Consider the following 20,778-nt stretch of genomic DNA (forward strand, 5'->3'; position numbering starts at 1 on the left):
AGCAGATTGCTGCCACTCACCCCCATGCCACTCGTCCCAGAGGAAGATGAAGGGGGTCTTTCCAGATCTGCCACTTGTGGGGTCCCTGCTCAAAGAGCAGTGGCCCAACTGTGACTTGGATCACGGGTTAAGGTAATTCCTTGGCTCCATCTCTGTAGTTGGCTTCCCCACTGTGATACCTGGGAACTCTACCACACTCAGATGCCCCTGGTCTTTCTGTGACCCTGTGGGTTCTGAGACCACACTGTCCCTGTGAGGGCTCCACCCCTGCTTAGCCTCTGGAGTGATTTCCCTCAGGGGAGCTGACTTCTAAAAGTTCTGATTTTGTGCTCTGCTGCTCAATCACTTGCCAGGAGCTGGCTCCTCCCCCTGCATTCCATCTTCCCATCATTTCAGATTCACTTCTCCAAACCCCTACCTCCAGAAAATGGGTGATTTTCTGTTCCTAGAATTGCTGCTTCTATCTCGTGTTGAGTTTGCAGGTGTTTGGAATGGTTTGATAACTATCTAGCTGAACTCCTGGGACCTGATGTCATTTCAGGTCCTCTGCCATCTTGCTTCCTGTTTGGATATTGTGTTATATTACCTGAGTATAATTCTCTCATTCTTTTTCACTCAAGTGTGTAATTTCAGTACATGGATGCATTGTAACTGATGTCACCAGTTTTGCAATAATGGTTTAAGCTGTTTTCAGTCTTTTGCTAGTATATAGGAAGCGGCAACACGTCTTTATAATGCATCCTTGCGCATTTGGGCAAACCTGTTAATAAGAAAACATCTAAAATTAGAATTTTTCTGGTGAAGAATTAATGCATTTTTTATTTGTTAGATTTTGTAAGATTGCCCTAGACAGATTATTCTGATTTGAAGCCCCCTCAATATTGCGGATGTTGCTTACAATCTTGTCAAATCTCTTTCTATTATTCTTTTTTTTTAACCCAAACCAATCTGGCAGAGGAAAAAAATTATATCAAATTGCTTTTTTAGCTTTTTCATTAAAATATTTTTGGTCATCATAGGTTTGTAAGTCATTGTTGATTCATTAATTTTACAATTGTATTGTTTTTTTGATCTTCATTTTATTTATTTGTAATAGCCCTTCTATATTTTAAAGAAAGAAAGCCCCTTTTTCACATATAATAAAAATTTTTCTAGTTTACCACCTTTGTGTTGAATTTAGAGTGGGATTATATTGTTGCAATGTGGAATCAAATATATTTATGAGATTGTTTGCAAATATGTTCTTCATATTTTCTGGATATGTGTAATGACTATTTCAAGTCTTTGTTGTTTTGTTTTCATATCTATTTTGTTCTAGAATGTGTATGCATTTATCATTGTTATTTTTAAATGATTGGGCACCTCAGTGGCTCAGTGGGTTAAGCTGCTGCCTTTGTCTCGGGTCATGATCTTGGGGTCCTGGGATTGAGTCCCGCATCAGGCTCTCTGCTTGGCAGGGAGTCTGCTTCCCCCTCTCTCTCTGTCTGCCTCTCTGCCTACTTGTGATCTCTGTCTGTCAAATAAATGAATAAAATCTTTAAAAAAATAAAATAAAATGATTACTTCTTTGATCCACTTAGAATATGTTTTAGTGTAAGGATTAAGATTCAGCTTTTTTTTCCCCCTCCAGGTGGCTAAGCAGTGTTCCTTACATCACCAATTTTGTAATTCCATTATCTGTACTATTTTGAATAGCCAATTTTGTATATTAAAACCATATACCAGGTAGATGATTATTTGATATTTCTATCCTATTCAATTGTTGATGTGTTGATTTATATTCTGTTAAAAATATTTTGACTATTGTTAGTTAAAAATACTTCTAAATAGTTGGCATTTACAATCCTACTCATAAATTTCTTCTCTTTTTTGTGAAGACTCCAAATGTTATTTGCATTCTTATTTTCTTAAATTTAGGATAAGCTTATAGGATTGTAATAATATTGTTACTATTTTATTGGGATTAATTTTGGGGAAAATATTTTACAGCTATAAAGCTTCTCTAAGACCAAACTATTTTTTTATCCAACACTTCTCTTGGGTTTGTTTGTACACTTTTTAATTTTCTGCATATGCATTCTCTATACTTCTTATACAGTTAACCTAAATACTTTGTTTTATGATAGATTTTTAAATCCATCTTCTATTATAGTCTATTGAGACATAAAACCTACAGATTCCTGTATAATTTTTTAACCTAGCTATCTTTTTTATTCTTAATTTCTTATAATTTTTAGTTTTTATTGATTTTATGATTATTTGATTATATTAACTGCACGTAATGATACTCTTCTAATTTTATACCTCACTTATTTCTGTTATCTAATTATATTATATAGTATTTCCAGGATAATAAAATAATAACATTATTAGTTTTATTTGTGATATAAAGGCAAAGCTTACAATGTTTCTCCATTTATATAATTGAACAGTGAAATCTCCAGCATTATTTTTTTTTAAGATTTTATTTGACAGAGAAATAGAGAGAGAGCACAAGTAGGCAGAGTAGCAGGCAGAGGTTGAGGAAGAAGGAGGCTCACTGCTAAATAGGGAACCCGAGGTGGGGCTGGATCCTGGGTCCCTGAGATCATGACCTGAGCCTAAGACAGCTGCTTAACGGACTGAGCCATCCAGGTGCCCCATCATTTGTTATTTTAAGAGTGTTTTCATCTTAAATGTTGATGTAACTAATGTAACTAATGTTGATTATGAAATGTATTTATATTAACTATGGAACTGATGATTTGTGCTTTTTTTTCTCATTAGACTTCATAGCATGGAAAATTATTTATGTATTTCTGCAAATGAAACATCTTTTCACCAATATTTTGATTATTTTAAAATTTAGTAACCTTTAAGTTTGACATAGACATCTAAATATATAGACTCTGACACATACAATCTAGTATTTTTCTTTTCCCTTTCATTTGCCCTACTCCTTTTATGAGTTGTTGGTATATAGTCAGCTAATAACCAGTATTTATCTTCAAGTCCATTTTTTATTTACATTATACCTTAACATTGCATAATCCAGAAAAGATAATTAGTTAGAAGAAAAACATAACCATTCTGGAAAATTTTAGAGTGAAAAAAGATTGACATATACAGTGGCCATTGCTTTCTCTGTGTTTCATGTTATTACTTTTGAAAACTTCTGGCTAAACAATAATCATTTTTTCCCTTTCAAAGTCCATAAAGAAAAACATATTTCAATAACACCTGTCTGTATATACCTTAGCTATCAAGATGTTTAATAACATTTATATTTTATGAAACGGAATACACATGTCTAGGTGTCAGAAAGAGTTAAGGTCTTTGGCTTATAAATGTAAACAGAAGGACCTATTCTCCTGTGAAATAAAACATTTGCTTTAATTTATGGCTGCAAAATCACAGATAACATGTACGTGAATTTAGGTCTCTAAAAGTGACTTACATACAAATGCTTGTTTAGTGGTTTTTTTTTGTTTTGTTTTGTTTTGTTTTGTTTTTTTAAGTATCATAATGAAGCTTTCAATTAGTCCACAAGTTATTTTAATTAATAGGGCTAGACAATAACTTGAAACCAAGGAAAATATCATGGCTTTAACTTTAAGATCATTTTAACTGGAGTGTGAGACCTATTCAAATAGTCATGAAAATAAACTGTCAGACTATCAGCAAATAGATTTCTTGGTAATAGCACATAGTTCTGCCTCTGACTGAAGATGGTAATGACTGTTCATTATGACAGTGACTTAATTACAACAATCAAATGGATGATGTTTCTGTTTCCTTAAGGGAGATGCATCAACAAAGCATGGATATGTGATGGAGATATCGATTGTGAAGATCAGTCAGATGAAGATGGTTGTGACAGTTTTTTATGTGGACCACCCAAGTACCCTTGTGCTAATGACACTTCAGCCTGCCTTCAGCCAGAGAAACTCTGCAATGGGAGAAGGGACTGTCCAGATGGGTCTGATGAAGGCGATCTCTGTGGTATTGCACGTTTCACTGATTTGTTTCTTTCTGGAGACTAGAAACATTTAGTCCACTTGCTGATACTTATAGTAGCATACGCTCCTTCCATTTATTTCCTTTAAATGTAATGTTTAGCATCAAATCCTATCTCCATTTTTCAGGGACTGTAAGTCTGTTGAAAGTTTCTAAAATATGATCAGAAATTTCTGAAAATGAAGCAGAAAAGATGGACTATAGCCAACTAACTTAATTGTATAATTGTGCTCATCACTTAGAGCTCTGGATGGTTAATGTTGTTTCCAAAATGAAATCATTATTTTTTTGTCAATGAGTCATTCTCAACAAGAGAACCTGTTTATTATGGACCTATGGGATAGAGTTTACTAACATCCAGTGGATTTTATCATACATTCCAATCATTACACTAGAAATATTTTTTTAAAAAGAGGAAAGGAAAGGAAGAAATTGAACAATAAAACCAACTGAATATTATTCAAGTTTATATAATTTTCTCTGAAGTTTTTAGTCCTCTTACAATAGCTTTCTTGGGCATGCTATATCTAGTTAAAGTGAGTATTTCAATCTGATAGCTTTTGAGTTTTGAAATCACTTTTGACTAGTCATCTTTTTTATGCCAACCAGAACATATAAAGAAAATTACATTTCCTTCTCTGTGGGGAGATCAGACATTTAGCAAGGATATTTTCAAAATATGTTTTCTAGATAATACTGAAGGTGATATCGATAGAGTAATGAGGAAGGGTTTAACAGAATGATAAGAACAATAATGAGGTGACTAGGGACTGAGAAAATGACTTTAGGAAATGATGAAGCTACCTAATTGAAAATAAAAAAGACAACTACATTTAAGCCTAAAGTTATCATATTTTGATCTGAATTGAGTACTAATAGAATACTGAATGATAAAAAATCTGGTATTATGTTTTAAATTTATGCAATAAGTGTCCTTTCTTCCAAAGATTCTGTGATTCTATAAAATACCCTTGAAACAGTAACTGCAACAACCTTCATGCAGTCATGCTAAAATTTATTTATTTGTTTATTTATTTATAAAGACATTTATTTTTAGAGAGAGAGAGAGAGAGAACAGGGGGAGGGGCAGAGGCGAGGCAAAGAGAGAATCTGAAACAGACTCCCCTATCAGCATAGAGCTCAGAGCTCCACACAGGGCTGGATCTCAGGACCCTGAGATCGTGACCTGAGCCAAAAATAAAAAGTCAGAATGCCAAAACGACTGAGCCACCCAGGTACCCCTGGGATGCTAAAATTTAAACAAAAAGATTCAACCCCCATCACCTCCCCCCCAAAATCCTAAAATTAAGCAACAAATACAAGGTAACAGACTTAGCTTATCTGTATTTACTTCTTTTTCTCCCAGCTTTTTCCCCTTATGGAGTAGATTGGTGGGTGGAAATATCTCTTGCATTACCATATGTGAGGATTGCTCGTGAAGGTTGAAAGAGCAATTCTGAAAGAAGGAAACTATCTTTACTCTTAAAATTGAAAATGTGTAAATATAGGAAAAAATCGAGATTTTGACAGATTTAAATTCTGTTCTTCAGTTACTTCAATTAAATCATCTAGGCAGGTAACTTAATTTCTTGAAATGTCAGATTCTTCATAACAAAAAAGGAGATGATGATATTGAGCAGGAAATCATGGTAATAATGTCAGATGCACTATAGGTGTTGAAAGAAATTATCTTTTCTCAACCTTCAGGTTAAATGAAGGCAAAGAAGACAAAATACAATCATCAAGAAAAATGAAAATAATGTTAAAACACAGCCTTATTTTCCTGTCCTCTGCTCTCTGAATTAGTAAAATAAAAGAGCAAAAGGGATTTCTTCTGCATTTATTTCTTTATTTGCTTCAAGACTGAAAATTGCTTCTTACTGTCAAGCCACTATATTCATCAGCTTAGGAAACTTGCTCGAACATTTCAAAGAATTACAGGTGTGAAAGAGGTTACAATAAAACTAGGTGTGGTCATTCCAGAAAGGATAAAAGTCAGTTCTATCCTGCTTATAGCATTATGGCATATTGAAATCCTATACTGTCCCCTTTGCGAGGTGAAGTTGAAGGAAAGTTAGGGAAATGAAAATCAAAACCAAATACTAGTCAAAGGATTGAATTACTTTCTAGGGTTCTCCTTTTCCTACCTTTTGTGTGTACCTTTGTACTGTAGTTCTGTAGATGGAATCCTTATAGGCAATATTGGTACCTGTAGAGAAATGGCACCTTGGTCTCTTATTTTCATGATCCTTGCCCAGCAGTCGTAGGTAAGATCTTGTCCAGCTAAGGATATTGGTTTATGAGTGCTGCAGCAGCAACCATAATGAGTTATTTACCCACTGGATATAAAAGATATACCAAGTGAATTAACTAAATAATTGGCATGCATTTGGCTAGTAGCTAGGAAATTCTTTTTAGAGAGAGAGAGACCCAAAGGCAAAAGAGGTTTTTTGTTTATTTGTTTTGTTTTGTTTTGTTTTAACTGTATGTTGTATATGATGAAAATGTAGGTTTTGCCCTCTTCTGTTTACTCCTTTGAAATAATTTTCAAAAAAGCTGTTTATTTATTTATTTTTTTTAGTGTTCCCTCTTTTACCATCCTCTGTTAAAAAGGTAACAGGGATTGATTGATATCCTATTCCTCAATACATGTAAATTTGTACAAAAATATATTGTATGAAAATAATTTGTAATCTGTAGACTTAATACTTGGGAGATATCCTAGGATGGAAAAATCATACTCTTTGGCTAGTGAAGAGATTCTTGTTTTCTCCAGATAAATCTGATCTGTAAAACAAAATCAAAACCAAAACAAAAATCAGTAAAGGAACACAATGAAATAATTTTCTTAATCCTAGTGAAAAGATATTTTTCTCAGGGGGATTTCCAAATGATTTCAAGGGGAAATGTATATACTTTAAGAAATAGATATTGTGGGACACCTGGGTGGCTCAGTTGGTTGGACAGCTGCCTTCAGCTCAGGTCATGATCCCGGAGTCCCAGGATCGAGTCCCGCATCGGGCTCCCAGCTCCACGGGGAGTCTGCTTCTCTCTCTGACCTTCTCCTCGCTCATGCTCTCTCTGTCTCTCTCAAATAAATAAAAATAAAATCTTTAAAAAAAAAAAAGAAATAGATATTGTTTAAGAAACAAATGAGAAAAATCTTGTATTATTCAAGACTAGAATTAACTGTTAAACCTTGCTATGAGGGTATGTCAAAGATAAACAAAGCTGGACTCTAGGTAAAATGGGGAGGATTGATTTTATTCAGTATTTATTATTGCAGCAGAGAAGAATATTTCTTGTGAACTGAAATCAAATTCTCTGAAACAAAAGACTAGAAGCATTTTGAAGCCTGGAGTATGGTAAGGGAAAGGCACCAAGAAGTGATAAGGGGGTTGACCCATGTGACTAGGCCATTGGTGCTTATCCCAGAGAAGAAACAAATATCTTTGACCAGAGACAGTGGTACAACTCAAAACCAAGCACTCACAGGGTTGGGAGCAAGAGTGAAAGAGTTATCTTCTTGAATGTTTGCATTGTAAAGAGATATTTCTCAAGTCCTTGAAAAGTCAGTTCTGAGAGGTAGAAGATTACATATTCAATGTGCAGAGAAAATAGTTATTATTGCAAGTTATTTAAAGTAATTGTTCTAAGACGAGGTTTCAGGGCCTGCCTGCCTATTACCAGGTTTTGGCTGGAGCAAACAGTAAATTCTCCTACCAGTATAGAGCTTTCTCAGGCAGGTACTTTAACAGAGCTGGAGTCATACTAGGAAGGCTGTCCTAAGCGGTTAGAAACTAGGCTAATGTTTGGTGAAATCTCTTTTTGGGTGGTGACAGGCATATGATTGGGGAAGGGAGTGAAGATTGAAATTATTTATACTTAAGGGTCTGCAATTTTTATAAGCCAGTTTGAGGACTAGTTGACCAGAAGTCTCCAAGGAACCTGACTAGAGCTGATCAATGAGAAATTCTTTTCAGGTAATAAAAATTTAGAAGAGAGTTGCAGGATTAGGGTATCTGGTTGGCTCAGTCAGTTAAGCATCTGCCTTTGGCTCAGATCATGATCCCAGGGTTGGATCAAGTCCCGCTTCGGGCTCCGCGCTCTACATGAACCTGCTTCTTCCTTTTCCTCTGCCTGCCATTCCCCCTGCCTGTGCTCTTTCTCTCTCTCTCTCAAATAAATAAAATTTAAAAAAAGAAAAGAAAGAAAGTTTCAGGATATAATGACATGTTTAGGGTTAAGGAGGAATTAACAAGGGACTAGCCACACAAATACTGGCATTAAATTTATATGTTCAATTTTAGATATCAATGTAAATTTAGTTTTTTAAAAAATCTATGACTTCATTCCACTGATAGTATCAGAAGAACAGTGACATTTGAAATATGCTAAGAGAACTATAACAATGTTTTTTCACCTGGGTATGATGATACTTCTTTACAGTAATTCTCTTGAAAAAGAATGACATTTTAAATAAATGGGGAAAATACCTTAAAATGACTATTGTTTTGAAATGACTATGATATGGGTGAATAAACATTTTTGGGAGAGCCAAATGAATCTACTTTTTTCTTCTAAAATAATGCCAAACTTGAAGTCTTAGAGAAAATAGTTAATATAATCATTTTCCTTTTCTTATTATTGTAACTTCTTTTCTGGTGACAAATAGTATGAAGAAAAGTTGACCTATATAGAACTTAAAAAAATGTAGAAGTATTTTTAAAGTGTTATACTTAAGCTCAATTTCTGAACTAGATAAATTTTCATAGACAGCAGGAAATATTTGAGGTACATAAGTATTACTGCAATTTGTCAATCATTGAACAACATTCTGTTTTAGCATATCTCAAAAAACACCTAATTAGGTTTTGAAAACAACTTAAAAATATTTTTAAAGTGAAGGAAGGCAAAGCTTCTTTTAGCCTTATTCCTATGTAACTAGTAATAGATAGGAATAGGTAGTAGTGTGCTTGAAAAATCCAGTTATCTACTATTTTCATCAATGGCATAAGTAGGTCATCTTGAAATTTTCCCAAATGGACCAGTAGTGGCTCAATTTGGGGGTAACTGTGCATTTGGACATTTTTTTATTCAAAAAATATTGTTATCTGTTTATTATATGGAAGGCAGTGTGCTAGCTATTGGATATACACTGCTAAACAGAGCAAATAGTTTGTATACCCTCATGGACCTTACAATTTATAATGAAACAGAATCAGAAATAAATATTTGTAATGCAATTCTAAATTATAAGACTATGGTAGAAAAGGTTTCTTTCTTTATAAACCAATCATACTATCCATGTAATAAATACTGGTTGCTCATTATTTTAGTACAAATACCAAGTCAACCTTTTTTGTGTATATGTATATTATTTATGATGTTTTCATGACCTCATTGAATTAATCACAATAACCAATATATAGGGTGTAATGTACAATTTACATAACTTAAAAATAAATGACTGTAGCCAGTAAAGAGCAAACTAATCCATCCTGCATTATCATTATGAATCAGACACTAGATGTAGAAATATATATATATGTATATAAATATGATACATGTATATGTATATGCCTGTTTATATACCCTGAACCAAGCCAAATTTTCAGATCATCAATGTATGTTCTTGGGGAGCCCTTAGCAACTGATTTTGCTCAACAGCTGAAAGGATCAGCATAATTTTTCCAGTTATAATAGAAAGAAACATTGAACACACTTTACCTCTATGGGGTCAAACAAAGTATACTCCAAAATTTTACAGAAATGAAAACCTTCCATTCCCAGTTCCTATCATGTAGAATTATATTTGGTCATTCGATGAATTATTTTATCATTCCTACCCCAATCCCTGAAAAAAAAAAATCCAGAGAGCTCTCTCTATTCATTTATAATATACTTGCTCTAATTCTAGCCTTAGAGAATTGAGTTCAATGATTAGTACTTAATTGAGCAAAACAATTGATAATGCCCTGTAATCTGTTCCCCTCCTTTTATAGATGAATGTTCACTGAACAATGGAGGCTGTAGCGATCACTGTTCTGTTGTTCCTGGAAGAGGAATTGTCTGCTCCTGTCCTGAAGGACTTCAGCTCAACAAAGACAATAAAACGTGTGAAATTATAGATTATTGTAGCAATCATCTAAAGTGCAGTCAAGTGTGTGAGCAGCACAAGCACACAGTCAAGTGTTCATGCTATGAAGGGTGGAAGCTGGATGTGGATGGGGAAAGTTGCACAAGTGTTGGTAAGTAGATGTGTGTTTTGCTAGACTGAAGAATAACAAGTGCCTTTCTGTTTATTTTTTTTCCCCTGTGTTGTGTATCTCAGTATATTTAAGAATAGATCTTGAGAGAATACTCCAAAAACACCTTTGAAGAATTAATAAAAGGAGTCAACTAAGTTTGAGTGAGGCATTTAAGTATAATTTGTCATTTTTTTATTATTTTTTTAAGATTTTACTTATTCGTTTGAGAGTTTGAGGGGGCAAAGGGGGAAAGACTGTCCACTGGAACTCTATCCTAGGACCCTAGGATCATGACTGGAGCCAAAGGCAGATGATTAACAAACTAAGTCACCCAGGTGCCCTGAATGTGTAATTTTAGACCTACTCCAAAATCTTCTGGACAAAGCATATTACAGTATCATAATCACTGTCCTTCAGATTGGTTCCTTCCTTCTTGAAATGCTACTTTCATCATCATCCTCCCGAAAGGCTTCTTTTCATACTATCAAAAGCATTTACTTTTATTTTTCTCTGAAGCTTTCAGAACCCTCCGAAGTCTGGTCCTAGTCCACACTTCCAGTTGTATGTCTTCTACTCTTGAAATAAACTCTTTGTTCTGGCTGTGTTCATCTTCTAACTGTCCATTTAAAACATTCTGATGATTCTCTAGATCAGATTCCATAGTGGGAAGAATAGAGATTATAGAATCTGACTTTGAACTTTAACCCTGCGTCTAGCATTCATTATAGACATGATATTAGACAGGCTACATAAAACTGCTTGAGCCTCAGTTTTCTTATCTTTCAAATATCAGTGCCCATTTTAACAATGTCTTCCTTATAGCATGTTGCAAAACTAAACAGGAGAAAGTGCTACTGAGCCGCATACCCATATCTTCTCCAGAGACTTAACTGATTCTGTGGGACCCTTGGAGTCCATGGATAGAATTGAAGGGGTCCATGGATGTTTTGGGGGAAAATATTACCTTTATTTTCTTTAATGTCTCACTGAAAGTTAATACTACTTATTAGCAGCAACTGTGTGTCTCCAATTGAAGTAATAGACATTCACATCATGTTAAACTTGTTCTGATATTTCAAAATATCATATATATTCAGGCTTTGGAGACCACTATTACTTCAATAATGGGAGTCATTAGATCTACTGTTCAAGCTGTTATCAAATATCATAATAAAAAAGAATGTATATTACTTCATCCAAAAGTAGTGTTTTTTGTTCAATATTGGTAACAGCATTTTAATATACAGTGTTTTATTCCTTTGCCTATGTATATTTATTTTATTTCCTTTTTTCTTACTGTTTTTACACTTTTTAAGACTTTCTGATAACTGGCACACAGGTTTTATCAGACAGCTAAGAACATATACATCATAAACTATTCTCATTTTGTTTCTTCTGCTTAGATTGTATTTCTCTTCTTTTCCTCAAAATATCCTGTGTATTCTTTCAGACCTATGAGCTCAAATATTTCTTCTTTAAGGGAATAGTCTTTCAAATATTCTTTTTCTCTATTTCTCCTCTCTATTTCTAGAATATATTCTCCATGAAAATATGTGTCCACATTTTTAATTTTACTGTTTTATATTTCCATCTATGTGTTTTCTATATTCCTTATCTTTCTGATGAAATAATTAGCAGCTTGAAGTAAAAAATGTAGTTATAGGTTATTCTCTTATGTTTTATATAATATTCAGCCCAGTTATAGAAAAATAATATAAAATCAAAAGTGTTATATTTTTGTAGAGAATATTGTTATTTTATTCTTTTATTTCAAATGTTGTTTTGTAATTATTTCTCCTGGCTTTTAAAATTTGAGTCCGAGATGCATACATTTAGCAGACATTTATTCGACTCTTTTCCAAGAATCTGGTACAAAGTAATTGGCATGAGAGACTGAAAAAAAAAAACAACAATTTGTCACAGTGATAATAGTCATTTTATTTATGTACATGTTTGGATTAGAGAAACAGTAGATCAAAATATAATCATATTTTACATGAGAATTGGCTCCATAACTGGTTTTTGGATACAGATGACAAAATTATTGACTTATTTTAGTGCTTTTGTGTTCTATGTAATCAGTAACAACTCATGTCCAATGTTAAAATAATTCAACCTTTGAATATGTGACCAGATTCAAAGATAATCTTCCTAATGTAGTTGACTCCTTCCACTCTAAGCTCATAAAGAAACTCTAACAGTACTGCATCAGTTCTCACTGTTAAAATTGCTATATTTCACACCTACTTTGTTTATAATTTAAGAGGGAAGTAAAGGTATATTTTACCTTTTACAGTTAATATGGTGCTTTCTTGCACAGAGACTTTAACCTGCTGGTAATTTATCCCTTCTGAAACACATAGTACACCAAATACCATTGTCAGCATTTATATTATTACAGATAATACAGGTTTTTTAGCTATTGAAGATTATTTTTTATTTAAACCGATTTTTATATATAAAAAGAATTTATTCTGTATTTTATTCACTTCCTTTCTTTTTTTGAAAACCTATAATAGATTCAGAGTTCAATAAAAAATAAATGAATTAACCATTAACTATTGGACTTCGAAAATAAAACTTTTTTTTCATCCTTCTGTTGCTACTTTTTTTCTATCATTTTTAAGTTGGGTCCCCACTTCTAAAATGTGTCCTTTCTACTGAATGCAATACCTGTGCTTATTCTTCTTGGCATTTTAAAAGTAAAGAATAATGGTACTCTTTATGCTTCAAATTAGAATCAGGACCCCCCCACGTTTTTTGCTCTTGAATCCTCTATAGTTTTTTCATATTTTCTTATTTCTCTCAACTCCTTTCTTCCTAAATTCTTTACAATCTGGCTTTTGCTGAATTGCTGAACTGATTCTGTTTTCTCTAAGTTCACTACTAATATCTTGTTAGTTAAATATAGAGATTTCCATAAGTACTATTTTATGATCTTCAGTTTTTATTTAATATAGCTGTACTCATTTTCTTTGATATTTCAATACTTTATCAGTTCTTTACATGTTTCTGCCTTAATATGTAATGCATTAATCACTTTTCTCCTGAAGTGTTAATTTCTTTGTACTATGAACATCCAAAATATTGCTGCTGATTGTATTATCTCTAGTTTCTTTTCTGTTTAGTAGACAACTTACTTGCAAACATGCAGCATATTTCTAGTTACATAGGGAAGAATATTATAGCATTCCTTCTTATTTTCTCTTAGCTCGAATTAGGTTAGATATCCCCACCAATGTTTGTGTGGATATTATTCTCTTCTATTTCCACTTTTAGATTTTAAAAATTATATTTAATACAGGGACCAGTTGAAAGGAGATGGCTCAGGTAAAAGATAATTGGTGACCTCCACTGAGAAAGAAAAGAACAGATTGAAGATATATTTTAGAGATGAGATTGTCAAATATTGAACAAAAATAAGGAAAAAATAATTTTTGTAATATATATTGCCTTGAATATAGTTAATTTTTTTGGTATGCTGTTTTCTTTCCTCCACCAAATTACAAGCTCTTCAGGGTAAGATCAGTTTTTTATATGTGCTATTTATTTCCCTTAAATGTCTAGGAACAAAAGAGTGTTAAATAAATATGTCTTTTCTTGTCCATTTTTTATTAACTAAACCACAAAATATTTTGTGAAAATTATATTAGATGCCAAAAGAAAATATTGTGGATATTTTAGAAAAATTATATTTATTTTTCAATTCAATTTACATCATTTTTAGGAGATTATTGATATAATCCATAATTTCATAAAAACAAAACTGTATAAATGTAGTGTTCTATTGGTAAACTGTGCCCACTACATACTCCAAACTTTAATTCTCATGTACCCGTACATGTGTTCTCTTGGAGATCTTCCTTTATCATCTCAAATCAAATTACTGTGGCATTTATATTTCTAGCTATGCTGTCTTTGCTACTATCCAATTCTCTTTAACTGGGTAGCATTGAATCACCTCAAAATTAGTTGGCTGGAATATACTCTTTCTCTTCTCTCAATTATCCATAGTCCTGGCAGCATCCCTAGTTTTCTTCTGGTCTTCAGGGCCCACAATCTGAACTTATCTTTGACTTCCCCAGTTCTTTGCTGCCCTCTCTCTCCATATCTTAATTGTGTTCTCCACAAAGTCTTTTGGACTTAGTCCTCCTTCTCCAGTGGGTAACATCTGTACCATAGTTCCAGTCAGGAGCTACAGATGTTGTGATGATGATGGCAGTCCTTCCTCTGGAATCTTTGTTTTCATCCTCTTGTTTCTTTAGTTTGTAAGAAGAATATATTGAAACTTGAAAGGATATAGTTTTTTTGTTTGTTTGTTTGTTTGTTTGTTTTTAAAGAGAGAGGGAAATCAAAATCTGGAAGATGAGAATTAATGGAAAGAGGCCCAAGTAGAGTAAAGAGGAAAAAGTAAAAGAAAAGAGAACAAAGTAATGATAGGTGAACTATGTCGGGGAATAATGGTAAATAAATGCGAAAAGATCAGGGGAAGGAAGCTGGGGGGTGGTATAATTTGGCAATCCATTTCTTTATGTTAGTAAAATGATACTTTTACGTATCAGTGTCTAGTTATGATTTTAAAATAGAATAAATGAATTATTTATGGAAAGAACATCAAATTCTTCAATCTGCTATTTAGAGCCCTTTCATTTTTTCTTATTTTATTTCTTATTTCTCATTTTATATTTTTTTAAATTTTTATCTTTTTAAAAATTTTTTCTTATTTTATCTCTCCAAACTAATCTTTCATTGTCATCCACTGTGGATTTCCATCTGAGGCACATTATTACTTTTTTCCTCTTTAGTAATGGTAGTAAATAAATAGTGGCCAAAATGTATAAATGTATAAAGTACTTTCACATGCATCCCTTTATTGTACCATCTCCTTCATTATCATCTGTGACCTTTCAGGATGACAATATCTTCTACATTCTGGAAATCCTATACTCTGAAACCTTCTCCTCTATGGATTTTTCTTCAAGTTAATTATTATAATATTACTAACAACTACCATTTATCAAGCATCTACAATGCGATGGACAATTCATTTATAACTTACAGGAAACCAACAGATATTATTAATACTCTGACTTTATACCTTTGGAAACTGAGATCCAGACAGGCTATTTCATTTACCCTGGGCCTGTGGCAGAGATGTTAGAGCAAAGCTTTTGAACTTCATTCCACCGGACGCCAAAGCAAGAGCTTTTACAAGCTACTACAAAGATCCAGGCCATCTCTCTATACGGTGTGCCCTCAAACTCTTGTAATGCCTTTGAATAGTGTATGTCTATGAGTTTGTTTCTGTCACCACTTCGACTTAAACTTTCTTAAAAGCTGAGACTGTATCAGTTATTTTATACCTCTTTTGAAATATATAAAAATAATTTTGTAGCAAATGCTTGTTCAATGTAACAGCTTCCTCTATTACCTAAAATAGTAACAAGTTTTTGATAGTTTTTCAATCTGTGCTATATGTACAGCTAATCTATTGTTTCTAACCACTATGTAGTATCATATGGCACGTACCCACCTGTTTTTGTAAGTATGTATATACTTACAAAATATGTATATGTAGTATATGTAGTACACTATACTACTATACTATAGTATACTATGCTACTATACTATAGTATACTATACTATATACTATACTACTACTATATTTAGTATATGTAGTATACTACAATGTAAGTATGATCAAATCACCCCAAATCTCTGCACAAGTAATGCTGCCATAGATATACATTTGCCTATTTGTACAAATCTGCATGAAAATTATTTGGACCAAAAATACTGACTCATAGTGTACCCTTATACTTCCCATGAGAAAGTAGAACCGGTTTCTTTTCAGAATGGTTGAACAGTCTCCACCTTCACCAACAGTACACTTCCAAAGTCCCCACATTCTTGCCAGCTCTTAAAATAATTAAACTTTCTAGTTTTATTATCCAATGTATTGGAGTAAAGTGATATTTCATTGCTTTAGTTGTATTTTTCTAATAATGAATTTAAGCATTTCTCTATACTCTTGTTAACCTTTTGCATCTCTTCTTTTCCTTTGGCCGTTTTCCTATTAAGATCACTGCATTTTTCTTACTGATTCGTAGGAATTAGTTGCATGTAACTTCAGACATATCAATTATCTTCTGCATTCTTTTACTCCTCTATTAGTTTCATTCACATTGACCAATGTTTACTGAGCAATTCCTCTTTATCTTTCTGCTTCCTCACTCACTCCTTTTTTTACTTCATTCTTTTTCTTATTTTTATCTTCCCATAATCATTTTTATCTCCTCTCTATTTGATGTATCCTGGGCTATTTGTTCATTGATTCTTATAATTAATCATTATTCACTTATGTAATTTCTGGTTTATTTATTTATTTATTTATGTTCAGTCAGCACATAATACATCATTAGTTTTTGATGTAGTGTTCAATGATTAGCTGCATATAACATCGAGTGTCATCATCACATGTGCCCTCTTTAGTACCCATCATCTGGTTACCCCATCCTCCCACTCTCAATTTGGTAACCCTCAATTTGGTTCCAACATTCCAGAGTTTCTCATGGTTTGTCGCCCTTTCTGATTTCTTCCCATTCAGTTTTCCCTCCCTTCCTCTGTGGTCCTCTGCACTATTCCTTATGTTCTACATATGAGTGAAACCATATGATAATTGTCTTTCTCTGCTTGATTTATTTCATTGTGTATATGGACCACATCTTTATCCATTCATCTGTTGAAGGGCATCTCTGATCCTTCCACGGTTTGGCAATTGTGGACATTACTGCTACGAACATTGGGATGCATATAGACCTTCTTTTCACTACATCTATATCTTTGGGTATTTATTAAATACAACCTAGCAAAAAAGCACTGAGCAGTATCTTAGAAATGCAAAGGTTTTTGCTCAGTCTCTTAACCCTCAATGAAATCACTCTCTCTCTTTCAAATATACACATACCCCAAATGCAGATTCCTACCACTTATTAATGGAAAAAATAGATAACGTTTTAAGAAACCTGAAATATAAAGCAGAATGACTGAGGAGTAATATCCAGGAATTTTTCAGATAAGTAATTAAACGGAGAAAAACAATGAAACAAATGAATAAAAAAAAATAGCTCTTGAGAATACTGATGGACAGACTGTGATATAATCTTATAAATTTATCAGTTTGAATTTTGTAGATTCTATATCCTCTGCCATTATGTATAACACACTTCAGTAATATTTCACTATCATTCATTCCCAACATAGCTATAGCTGAAGGAATGGAGAAAAGGAAGCAATGATACATATTGAACCAGAGTAAACAATAGACCATTTACCACTTTCTAAGTTGCTAGTTTATAGAAGAAATGTATCTATTGATAGGGACAAAGAAATTCAAATAAATTATTAAATATGAGAACAAAAAAAAAATAAGAACTGAAATTGCAGGAGAGAAAACATTGTAACTATAATATCAATTTCTGTTTGAAGACATTATATGTATGATAAAGAATCAGGAGCTATTCAAATAGAATTGCTAGTTGTAGAGTCATCATAACAATTAACCCAAAAGGACTAGAGAGGAACTCTTTCTTAGACAAGTCATCTACTGCTTTCATATACTGTCTATGTAACAATCATTGTGCAAATCTGTAGTAGATTAAAAGAAAATCAAAGAAAAAAGAATTGCAGATAGCAGAACTTTAAGGTTTTTAAAAAACTAATTATGATGTGCTACATTTATAAAAATAAAATTCTTCACTTTAAAAACTGTAATTGTAATCTTTGTTTTATACATATGTCTTCTCATGGTAAAGTGGAAGAACTTCAAGCCTCTTCAATATTGAGTCTTATTTGGTGGCTTGAGCTGTATAATTCAGTCATTTATGAGCATTTATGGGACTGAATAAATGACTAAGAGTTAGCATACTGAAAAAAAAGTTAGTAGACTACAAAAATGAAGGACTACTTATTTTGCTAATATTCATTCCAAATTGAATTTGCCCCAAAAGATGATAGTATACTTATATCAAAATTGAAACACATGAGAAAATACTTCATTGTGTTTTATCACCAAATATTTTAATATAGATTTTGTTTTACGTTTTTATTATTAAAGGGAAAAAACAATGTAAAGAGTTGGAATTTTGAAATCCAGTCTTCATGATTTCCCAGTAGTTTATGAAATTACATATTAGATTATTTATTACAACTTTTATTTTCTCAAAAAAGAAACAATAATTTGGTAAACTAACAGAAATCTTAAAAGTAGAGGCATTTGGAGAAGTTATCAAGATTCAGAGTTCAAATAGAAACAATTTGAATATCTATACTTTGATTTTTTATTTTGGTGAACAGGTTTATTATAGTCATGTGTAATCAAATAAGCATTTATCAACTATATTCTCTACACAAAATGACTATAGTAAATATAAGAACTTGAAAAGCCTTTGGGCAGTTTTAATAAAAGAGTCAATGTAACAGTCACTGTTCAGAGTAAACGAGATATGATTTTGGGGTACTGGGCTGTTTCAGTCAGTGAAACATGCAGCTCTTGATCTTGGGATTGTGACTTCGAGCCTCACATTTGGAGTAGAGATTACTTAAAAATAAAATCTTAGGGTGCCTGGGTGGCTCAGTTGGTTACGCCACTGCCTTCAGCTCAGCTTATGATCCTGGAGTCCCAGGATTGAGTCCCACATCAGGCTCCTTGCTCTTCAGGGAGTCTGCTTATCCCTCTGACTTTCCCCCTCTTGTGCTCTCTCTCTCTTAAATAAATAAATAAATAGATAATCTTATAAATAAGTAAATAATAAAATCTTGAAAAAAAGAAAAAAACATAGGTTTCTAATCACCTTCCACTTTATGAATGCTTTCAAACATATTGGAGAATAGTGTATTCACAGCTAATATTTTAGTATATTGAAAATTTATCCAATTTATTCATGCTGTTCATGATATAAATCATTTTCTGAAAGCAATGGAACACTAGATAACTTTGAGGCCTCTGTCATCCATTCTTCCATCCCCAGAGGTAGCTACTTTTGTGAAATCGGTATTTCTGTTCTGTCATAGTTTGTGTTCTTACACAAGATGTAATGTAATTTTTGTGTTCCTAAATTTACAAAGTCGTATATAATATATATCCAGCAGGAGTTAGTTGGATTTTTTGATGACAAATATGATTTTGAGATGCATCCATAGTATTTATATGGTTCTGTTTATTCCTTTTAAATGCTCTATGACATTCTACTGTATAAAAATATTGTAGTTTTGTTAATCTTCTCCTGTTCATGGTCATTGACATTGCTTCCAGCATTTTGCTACATCAAACTATGCTGTAGTGAAAGCTCTTATGGTGTCTACTTGTGGAAATGTGCACAAGTCAAAGCACATGTTTAAGTGCACATGCATTCTTCAGTTGCACATGTCATGTCTATCATTGCCAATAGGATATCCAAAGCAGCTGTACAGATAATACACTACCATCACCTGTTATAAGAGGTCCTCAGTCTCCAAATCATTGTTAACACTAGAAAGAATAATAGGGCAAATCCATGTTCCTCCACTTACTAGCTGTGTGTCTCTGGCATATTAATTACATAACTTCTCTGTGCCTCTCTTTCTTCCTGTGCAAAATGGGGCTGAAAATATCACCCACTTCATAGGACTTTGTGAGGATTACATAAATGGGGTTCTATAAAATATTTAAGAATAATCCTATATAAGAAGCACTCTTTAAATGTTTGCTAATTTAGTAATGTTCAGACTTCTAAGTTGTTGCCCAAGACAATACTTTTGGTCTTGTTGTTTTAATTGGTATAAAATTTTCTTAACACTCAATTTCTGCAATTACCTCATTATTTGTGGATTTTTTTTCTCTCTTCTATACTTGGTTAGAGGGCACAATTTTACCACTCAGTTTTTATAATAGATCTGTTCAGATTTTCTATTTCTTTTCAAGTTAATTTTGGTAACATATTTCTCTAGAAAAAGGAATATTTTACCTATTTTCAAATTTATTATTAAAATGCATGTCACTCTTATTTTTTTAACATTTTATATCGAATAGGCAAATAGGAAAATAATGACAATAGATATTGAAGAATATGAATATCTTTCATAAATACTTTCCTATTTTCATTCCTATTATTCATTTGTACATATATATGCATGCATATGTATATGTATTTGTTCTTCTGTAGGTTTATCTTTATTTTATTCATCTTTCAAGCAAGTGGCTTTCAATTTTTTTGATAATATTTTTCTCTATTTTATCAATTTCTGTAATTATATTTATTTTATTCTTCCTAAATTATTAGTTATTTTTTTCTGTACCCTTGAATCTATATATTATTTTATTAATTTTTAAAAGATGAATTCTCCATTTTATCCAACTACCACAATACACAGAGAAGAAATTTTTAAAAAAAGTTAAAATATCAGTACGCTCTATTTTTTCCCTGTATAGATGAAATAGTTTTCAGAGCTAACGAGATGAGTGTAGTTATACAGATTAATCGGATTGAAGTAA

The 20,778-nt window shown here is 32.6% G+C and overlaps 1 protein-coding gene across 1 annotated transcript in view; it reads left to right on the top strand.

Annotated features, from left to right (window-relative positions):
* LOC111140884 (LDL receptor related protein 1B) overlaps window positions 1-20,778 on the top strand; it is a 1,957,146-nt gene that overhangs the window by 1,264,666 nt on the left and 671,702 nt on the right. The window contains exons 23-24 of the mRNA XM_022493131.1: window positions 3,781-3,981; window positions 10,002-10,247. Coding sequence (XP_022348839.1) covers window positions 3,781-3,981; window positions 10,002-10,247 — 447 coding nt within the window. The remainder of the gene's footprint in view (window positions 1-3,780; window positions 3,982-10,001; window positions 10,248-20,778) is intronic.

Source organism: Enhydra lutris, unplaced genomic scaffold (assembly GCF_002288905.1).
Source record: "Enhydra lutris kenyoni isolate GAN:26980312 unplaced genomic scaffold, ASM228890v2 scaffoldscaffold1, whole genome shotgun sequence".
NCBI lineage: Eukaryota > Metazoa > Chordata > Mammalia > Carnivora > Mustelidae > Enhydra > Enhydra lutris.